This window comes from Palaemon carinicauda, chromosome 16, assembly GCF_036898095.1.
Source record: "Palaemon carinicauda isolate YSFRI2023 chromosome 16, ASM3689809v2, whole genome shotgun sequence".
NCBI classification, from domain to species: domain Eukaryota; kingdom Metazoa; phylum Arthropoda; class Malacostraca; order Decapoda; family Palaemonidae; genus Palaemon; species Palaemon carinicauda.
The window spans coordinates 41,054,483-41,064,454 of NC_090740.1; the positions used below are offsets into that span (position 1 = coordinate 41,054,483).

At 29.2% G+C, this 9,972-nt stretch overlaps 1 protein-coding gene across 5 annotated transcripts in view; it reads left to right on the plus strand.

The window, feature by feature from the left end:
• Positions 1 to 7,652, plus strand: part of LOC137655043 (lysoplasmalogenase TMEM86B-like) — an 8,401-nt gene extending 749 nt beyond the window's left edge. For 4 of the 5 annotated variants that reach the window (XM_068388941.1, XM_068388938.1, XM_068388939.1 and 1 more), the window contains exons 2-5: positions 687 to 799; positions 1,286 to 1,515; positions 6,550 to 6,800; positions 7,182 to 7,652. In XM_068388941.1, the coding sequence (XP_068245042.1) occupies positions 1,291 to 1,515; positions 6,550 to 6,800; positions 7,182 to 7,410 (705 nt within the window). In that variant the 5' untranslated portion in view covers positions 687 to 799; positions 1,286 to 1,290 and the 3' untranslated portion in view covers positions 7,411 to 7,652. Of the gene's footprint in view, positions 131 to 686; positions 800 to 1,285; positions 1,516 to 6,549; positions 6,801 to 7,181 lie in introns of all 5 variants that reach the window. The other variant, XM_068388940.1, reaches the window with a different exon arrangement.
• Positions 7,653 to 9,972: the final 2,320 nt, after the last annotated feature.

A 9,972-nucleotide genomic window follows, 5' to 3' on the forward strand; every position in this document is an offset into this window, starting at 1 on the left:
GCATCCGAGTGTTTACGTATGTAGTAAGAAGTATGAATTGCTCTACATATTTCGCTCAGTGATATTCTTGTGCTCTTATGATAGTGCTGTGATTATTTTGGTCAAACACAATGGTTATCACAACTTTGTTGTAAGTAATTATTGCTATTCGTGACATATGAAGAAATGAGAATCATACGGTCTCGATTTCATATCGAATATGACTAGGCAATCATTTGCGAGTAATTTAATTGTTAATGATTGATTAATTGACATGAGGCTTTATTACAGCTATGATTGCTGATGCAGAAAATTCTTTATATATTACTAATCCATGTTAGATTTTCAAATAGTTTTCCATAGAAGTTATTCATATTTCTTAAATTATACGTATGTTTTTGTTTATCTTCTATAAAAATTAGTTTTCAGTGTGCGTGTTTTTTTGTTGTTTTTTTTTTTTCAAGAGGTTAATCCTTTTCACGCTTGATGACTATGTTTAGCCTTTTCTTATCATCTTAACAAATTTTGTAATTCTAGATTTACCGCAAGTGGTATAGTGAAAACTGTGATTTTCTCATTTATCTTAAAGTTTTTACGTAATTTTGAATTTTTTTTTGAATTTCTGAAAATTTTGGATCCTCTGCTATTTTTATGAAAATATATGGAAAATGCCAGAAATGAGATCAAGACTTCTTTTATTTTGTTAGGGAGACTCTAAGGCGTTTCGATCAAGGAACTTTATACATGAGGTAAATTACAATCAGATAAAAATCTTGCCTCGGGACACCAACTGGATAAACTGCGCCTTTCCTTCTATTTGGTAAGATATGTTAACAGGTTTGAAATTTTATTCATTACATAAAATTTTAAAGGCAATGGTTCTTTGTTTAGCCTGCTCTGTCTGTTAGGAATTTCTTTTGATAATTGTTAAATTCGTTCATACGTCTCTTTTATGAAATCATCTTAAAGGGATTTAATCAATGCTTGATGGCCTAGTACTTTAAACGTTTATATTTCGATATTTCTTAAATAAGATTCTTTTATTAGATCATCATAAAGGTATTTAATCATTGCTGGATGCCCTATTACTTTAAACGGTCATAAATTATCACACCTCTTTCAAGATTGTTTCCTGAGAGTGTTGCTGCGTACACACAATCACAAATATCTTGTTGCTCACAGATTCCAAAGGATATAGCTTTTATAATTAAGTCTGTAAATATCTGAAGGTGTATGGGATTTCATTTCTCCTACACGTTCTTTTTTATTATGTGTCATACTAACGTTTCGACGTTTTCACGTTCAGAAGTCATGTCGCCCCCTTGGTTCCATTTGGTGCCATTCCTGGCCACAGTGACGGCGTCCTTCATCTGGTTCGTGCCAAAATCCAAACCTTCCATCTTCTCCATGGTGTGCAAGTGCTTACCTGTCATTCACCTCGTAATATACCTCTTTTATATGGACGGGTGGTCGCACTATGAAAATAAACTGGTGCTTGTGGCACTGATTCTGTCTGCGCTTGGTGATGCATTTTTGGTTAGTATTTCTCGTTTTACTTTTACCCATATATTGTATGCTTGATATATACTTTTCATTTCATCTACACAAAGTTATCTATATTGAGGTTTTAAAGAAAGACGTCTACTCAAAAAGATTTAGGTGCCGGAATATTGCTAGAGTTTTAGAATATTATGACTATTCATTGTGAGAGAATATAGTATGTTCATTCTCAAGAAGCGAATGAAAAGTAGTGGAAGTTGATTAATTTCCCCCCCCCCCCCGTTCTATAACTAAAATAATAGTTGTTTTGCTCTTTCGATGTTATCAATACTGCATAAAATATGCATATTTATGGTAACTTAATTAATAAGATATCCAAATTTACAAATGGGAAAATTGGTGAACGATAGACAAGGAGATGAAAATGAGAAAATTAAAATAATTGAGGAATCTACCATATTACAGATTTAAGATTTCAGTTGGATTTGAATTTGTATCTCCGAATGTTTGTAAGTTGAGGATCTTACACTCAGAATAGACTAAATGACACCAATAAGTGGGAACATCTTATCCGGAAAATCCAAGGACTTAAAAAAAAAAAAAATTAAAACTAAAACCTTTGGGAAAACGGCCGGACAGTCTCTCCTGTAATAAAAAGCAAGTATCAGGCTATATATATATATATATATATATATATATATATATATATATATACTGTATATATACACATATATATATACAGTATATATATACAGTATACATATATACACACACACACACATATATATATATATATATATATATATATATATATATATATGTATGTATGTATATATATATATATATATATATATATAAATATATATATATATGTGTGTGTGTGTGTATATATATATATATATGAACTTATATCACAAGCACACGTGATTTTAATTAATGTAAATATCACCCACGAAATGCATTTAATACCGAATATGTATTCCCAAGATAGAATTCGGTATTAAATGCATTTCGTGGGTGATATTTACATATATATACATATATGTATATATATATATATATATATATATATATATATATATATACATATATATATATATATATATATATATATATATATATATATTTATATATATATATATATATATATATATATATATATATATATTTACATAGATATATACATATGCATATATATACATATACATATATATATATATATATATATATATATATATATATATATATATATATATATATATATAAAGGGCTTCTCAATAAGCAAAGATAAGTTTTACATTTAAATGAAATTAATATAAGTTGAAGGGTATTAAATTTGCAGAACATAATATTTCAATACGGTGTTCGGGATGAGTCGTTTTGTAATAGTGTCAATATTTTAGTAAGCTCACACCACACCTGAAAGGAAAATATGATTAATAATTAAACTATGGGAACAGGAAAGCGTCTAGAATAATCATTGCTATGAAATTTATTTTGTGTGGAGTATAGGCATATTCGGATCAAGGTACCACTTAATTATGATGGGTAAAGATAGAGACAGGTCTATTATTGATTCAAGAGATAAGGCTAGAACCAGCACTTCTACTTGGTAAATCACACCTTTTATCAACAGTAGCTGATAGTATTTCCAGAAAATCCCTACAAACTTCAAGAATTCGTTTTTTACCATTCTTACCGTTGATCTGTTTTCACTTGTGACAATGCCAAAATAAGTAAATTTTGACTGTTAAACTGCTTCGGGTAAATTTAAACATCATTAGAACAGGTGACTACAATCTATTTTAAAGAGGCAATGATTTTTACGGGAATAGTGAAATATCACACCAATGTCATTGTACATCCTTATAGTAATATTTAACTAAAGTGAAGCCCGAGTAAATAGACATGATGAAATGTATTCAAAATACAAAAGTATAATGAAACTTCTCGGGTGTATCTTAATATGCTATCAAACAGAATTTCTACCAAAGTAACAGATATAAGATGAATAGGATGATAATTGCTGAATCTTAAAGACAGAAGAGTTGATAGTGATAATGAGAAGATAGACAGATTACAGGAGCTAAAAATAAGTAGATTAAATGTTTTACGAACAAAATACTGTATTTAGGCCGTATAACATTTTCATGGTGGGATTGAATGATCTTTAAGAAATTTAGTGTCAAGGTCATCAAAAACTTTGCCAAAATAAATTTGAATAAAAAGTTCACTTTATTTCTGATGAGGCCGACCATGTTTTACAAAGGTAAAGCAATCTAAAACGAACAAACGAACGCGTGAAGGTCAACATGTTCATATCATACCCTGAAAGATATCTAATATTTCTCAGCACCCAAAATTAATTCTTAAAAGTAATTTCCCCAATCAAGGTTTTATTTAAAATTCTTTAAAGCTGATGCCCTTCATAATCAACATATGAAGGTAGGGTATTGGATATGTTATAATCTATAAGTATTAATCATATGTATTTAAGTAACCTTATACCTCTATATTTACCAAAGAGTTGAAAATTTAATCAGCGTTTATAAGTTTGTTTTGAAAATCAAGAAAAAAATTTTGCCATATATTGTGACAACAATCAGAAAACCAGAAAATATTTCAAGGATTCTACTCCTTAATTTAAGATTCAATATAACTGTTGATGGTTTAATGTGACATTTAATCTAAAAATTTAATCCTACTGTTGATGGTTTAATATGACATTTAATCTAAAAATTTAATCCTACTGTTGATGGTTTAATATGACATTTAATCTAAAAATTTAATCCTACTGTTGATGGTTTAATATGACATTTAATCTGAAAATTTAATCCAATTGATGATGGTTTAATATGACATTTAATCTAAAAATTTCTTCCAACCTTTGATGGTTTAATGTGACATTTAAACTAAAAATATAATCCAACTGTTGATGGTTTAATGTGACACTTAATCTAAAAATTTAGTACAACTGTTGATGGTTTAATGTGACATTTAATCTAAAAATTATATAAAAAAAATGGAAATGCCATTTAAAAGCCAAAGATGCATTAAAACTAATATTTTCTAAATAATTTCTTGTAAAATTTTATTCAATATGGCTGATTATCCCTTTATTAATTTATGCAATTATGAAATACCAAAGTTTCTCTATGATCGCCAAAACTGTGTTAGATTTTGCAATACGGGAAGCTATCTGTTCTTCCACTTGAAGATAATGATAATGGTTATACGAAATAAATATATTTCATGAAATCAGATATCACTGCCGTGTGTGCGTAAAATCATTTCTGGGTATTTTGCATTTTGACAGCATGTGCACATTGAAATTTCAAGTAATTGTACTTAATTATTCTGGGTTTTTTTATTTTAATAGCAGCTTGCTTGCAATCTTTTGCCATATGCTAAAAAAATCACTATTTTGTCTGACGCCATGATGTAACTTCAGAGCTATAAAAAGTATAAATAAATCAATCTTAGCCCTAAATCTAAGAACCTTTTAATTGACAAGGCTTACATCACTTAACAGAATGGTTAGGTTCCGTAGGCATCAACCACGGTATTAGTCTGAGTAGATATTCATCTGATATCAATCTTAAAAGTCATTGAGAGTTTACTGAAGTTTACTGTGTAGTTGTATTTTATTGTTTATGAATATTGATAGCATTTTGTCCAATGTACAAAGTTGAGGATATTTTAACCAACATATATTTGAAATATCCTCACCTTTTCCGTCTTAGGATAATTTATAATATATCTTTCAGATCTACATGAAGGTTTTGCTGGTTGTTGTACTCTTTTCTAACAACATAGATTCTTTTGTATAATTCATATTGAACCTTTCGCATTTACTAACCTAAACTAGTCAATGCATAGGGTATTATCCTAACTGCAACTTTTAACTGCAACTGGTTATATGATCACAAATAACAGCATCACATGTAAAGATTACAATAATTCATATTACATTCTTCATACGCGGAGCACAATAGTTGTCATGTTTCCAGAACTTTGCTGTTCTTGTGAGCTAGGGCTGTTCTGATTAGCCCTGTGAGTCATCATAGGTGGTGAGTGTGGTTGGGCACTGAGTGACCAAATATACTTGGGGTCTACTGCAGGTCTAGGATATTGTGTACAATCACAATGACTAGTGTCCAGAACCTTGCTATCCTTGTGAGCAAGGGATGGGATCCCTATGAGTAGGCTACACTTGCAGAGTCATCAGAAGTTATTTCCTGGTCCTAGCTTGAGTGGAGAGGGAGGCATAAGGGTTGACCATATTATGTACATATGATCGGTTTCTAGGACATTGTGTGGCAAGCCTAATTACCTCCTTTGCCTCTGCTGGTGGTGGTCGATCTTTAAACGTTAAACCCTAATTACTCGAGAGAGAGAGAGAGAGAGAGAGAGAGAGAGAGAGAGAGAGAGAGAGAGAGAGAGAGAGAGAGAGAGAGAGAGTCGATGACTACTACAGAATGATGTGCCTGGATTAACATGTTTCAGACAAAATAAATTCTCTTTGTATATATTTCCTTCATATTTTTACACAGTGACGTCGCTGCGCAGTTTACCACATTTGGATACAACACTAGGCTTTCTATTAGCATTCGACTCTTTAAGTAAAAATTTTCATTGCATGTTAACCTGTGGATTTTACATCCCCAAAAGAAGTTCTAACGTTTGAATTCATATGCATATAAAAGTGACGTATTTACCCCTAAGTTACTTTTTGAATGAAAGAAGAATAAGAGTAATTTACAACACAAGTTAATCATAATGTAAACATCTAGAAATATTTAATTATGTAAATAGAATCTATAATAACAAAACACTTGTAGATGAGGGTAATATAATCAAAATTCAAAATATTCACTGCCATCGTTCAGCCTGATTGAAAAATATTGATATCATTAAAAATAACAGTAATGGTACAACCAGTATATTTTATCTAGTGGTGGCAGTATTTCTATAGTTACCATTTCCAATTGAGTAGTGTATTTAGATATATGCCCTCGCCTATTAATACTACTGTTGCTAGCATATTATAATTTTACCTTTCTCACACAGGTGTGCCCGAAACCATTTGGGGGGCTAACAGGCGTCATTGCGTTTGGGTTAGCCCAGATAGTATTCAGCTGTGCATTTGGGTTTCGTTCTGTGAGCTGGTACATCGGCCTCATCCTTTACATTATTGTTTTCATAGTATTCGGAGTAATTGTCGTTTTGGAGTCGATTCCACCACATTACTTCCGAGCCGTTCCTGTCTTCATTCTGTACGGCATTTTGATTGCCACCATGCTGTGGAGAGCAATTGATAGGTAGGATTCTTAATATCGGTATTGCCTTTATTACATGTATTACGATTTCAACCAGGTTTATGTTTTATATCTCCTTGGTTTATAATTATGTTCATAGATTATTTAGAGACTCGCTTCGTGTCATGACCCAAAATAAAATCATGAAAAATAAGATTATTATGCATTTTCGTACTTTATGCGCAGAGGCGTTTGCTATACTGTTTATTAATTCCATTTACTAATATTTTTCATTCTAAGTTCTTCAGGGTAGTTCATTTCAATATACATCAAAATTCATAAGGAAGACTAACATGTAGAGCATATCATACATTTAAAAGCATGCACTTGATACACTCAAGAACTTTGGCATGTGTTGATGCATTGTTTTTCACCTTGCTGCAGATTTCACTTGGAGGAAGAATTGCTCCTGGAGAGACGAATCTGCACGTTGCTGGGTGCCATCATTTTCGTTGTGTCGGACCTGAGCATCATCTTCCTGCAAGGGGCGGAGTATGTGCCACAGCCGTACTCAAAGTTTGTCACCATCTCAACATATTACACTGCACAACTCCTTATCACTCTTGGTGCCAGCCAGAGATTCTGGGAGCTTGAAGACCCCTTCAAAAAGTAGTCAATAGTATAATGGAAACTTGTGTTTTTCGTACTTTTATGGAATATATCAAGCTTCGGCAAGCACTAAACAACAATTCGTATTAAGATTACTGAAATAATATTAATCAGTAATGTGAACTATCAATTCTTGTACGCATTCCTAAAGTTTTCAATTTACATTAGTGCGCACATCGACGCATACAAGTGCGCAAACATACACACGCACACAAACTTACGTACACACATACACATATACACACACACACGCAAACACACATTTATATATATATATATATATATATATATATATATATATATATATATATATATATATATATATATATATATATATATATATATATATATATATGTATAGATAGATAGATAGATAGATATATAGATATATATATATATATATATATATATATATATATATATGTGTGTGTGTGTGTGTGTGTGTTAGAATATGTATTATATACAAGTAATTCAGCCGGGTATCTATGAATAACTAAAGCTATTTTTATTAAAAATATGAAGCCTTTGTAGATTCTCAGGAAGAAGGTTGCGATAGGCTCTTGAAAGTTTTTAAACACTGACTCTTATGTCCTTTTATATCTGGTTTTATTTATTCTTTAAAACTGACAAATATGTATTCTACTGTTATTTTACTGCTGATGTTCAATGTATGGCGAATATTTTATTTTGATAACAAATGTGTATATTTTTAGATTTTGACAATTATGTTTTAACTTATAGATGACATTTAGTATTTACATCTATGTTCTACTTTATTTTTGGAGTTTTGTTAAACACAAACTTTCTTAGATAGGAAGATAATCCTTTTACTTTCGACTCTAGCTAATAACATTTTGCGGTGCTGTTTTGGTGTGCGATCTTAAAGTCGTGATTCTGCTTTGGTATGCGATCTCACCTAATCGTAGCGATCTCACTTCACTTCACGGCAAAGCAAGCCCATTAGATTTTCTAAAAAAAATATATATATATATATATATATATATATATATATATATATATATATATATATATATATATATATATATATACTGGGAATCATTATCTAGGAGATAATAATCAAGCATTGATGTTAGTGTACCCAGCTCAACATTACCCCTTCCCAGTACATAGAAGCTTGATGCTTTTTGTTTTTTTTTCGCGAGCAAAGCGAGCACACGGCGAGGCAAGAACCGTCAGATTTTGTAATATTCTCGTTTTTTGTTTTCGTATTAGAAATATTTAGATCGCACATCAAAGAAAAAAATAGTTTCTAAGATCACGCCATAAATGAGGTCGCATACCAAAACAGCAGCCATTTGGCTGGTTATATGTGAATGGTATTTTACCTGACAATTGTATTATATTTATGATTATTCCTATTATTATTTGTATAGAAATGTATTATATAGAAAAATTAAAAAAAAAAATTATACTAAAACGGCTATCGTTTTATCATATTTAAAACTCCGAGATGAGTAGTGAAGAGTGCCTAAGGGAAACCAGAAATAAATAGGAAAAGTTCAACGAAACTGCAAGGTATATATATATATATATATATATATATATATATATATATATATATATATATATATATATATACGTATATATATATATATGCATATATAAATATATATAAATATATATATATATATATATATATATATATATATATAGATATATATATATATATATATATATATATATATATATATATATATATATATTTATATATACAGTACATATATATAATTTAGATATATATATATATATATGTATATATATATATATATGTATATATACATATATACATATATATGCATATATAAATATATATATGTATATATATATATATATATATATATATATATATATATATATATTTATATATACAGTACATATATATAATTTAGATATATATATATATATATATATATATATATATATATATATATATATATATATATGTATATATATAAATATATATATATATATATATGTATATATATAAATATATATATATATATATATATATATATATCTAAATTATATATATGTACTGTATATATAAATATATATATATATATATATATATATATATATATACATATATATATTTTAATGTGCATATATATGTATATATATTTATATATAAAGAGAGGGAGTGAGAGAGAGAGGGTGAGTCAGAGATACACGTACCCTGTATATATATATATATATATATATATATATATATATATATATATATATATATATATATATATATATATATATATATATATATATATATACATATACATATATAAATGTGTGTATACATATATGTACGTGTATATATAGATATATATAAACTGCACATATGTACATAATATTATATGAACCAGTTAAGAGAGCTGAGAATATGCCAGTGATTGGGAGTAGAGTGCGAGGCATTAACAGGCCAGATGAATAGAGGTAGTGAATTCGTAAATGGGTAGCATGGGACCGGGAAAGATGTGAGGAATAGATATAGATGGAGAAAGTTAACTCGAACGACCGGCATTGCTATGCAGTGGGATTTATATAGTCG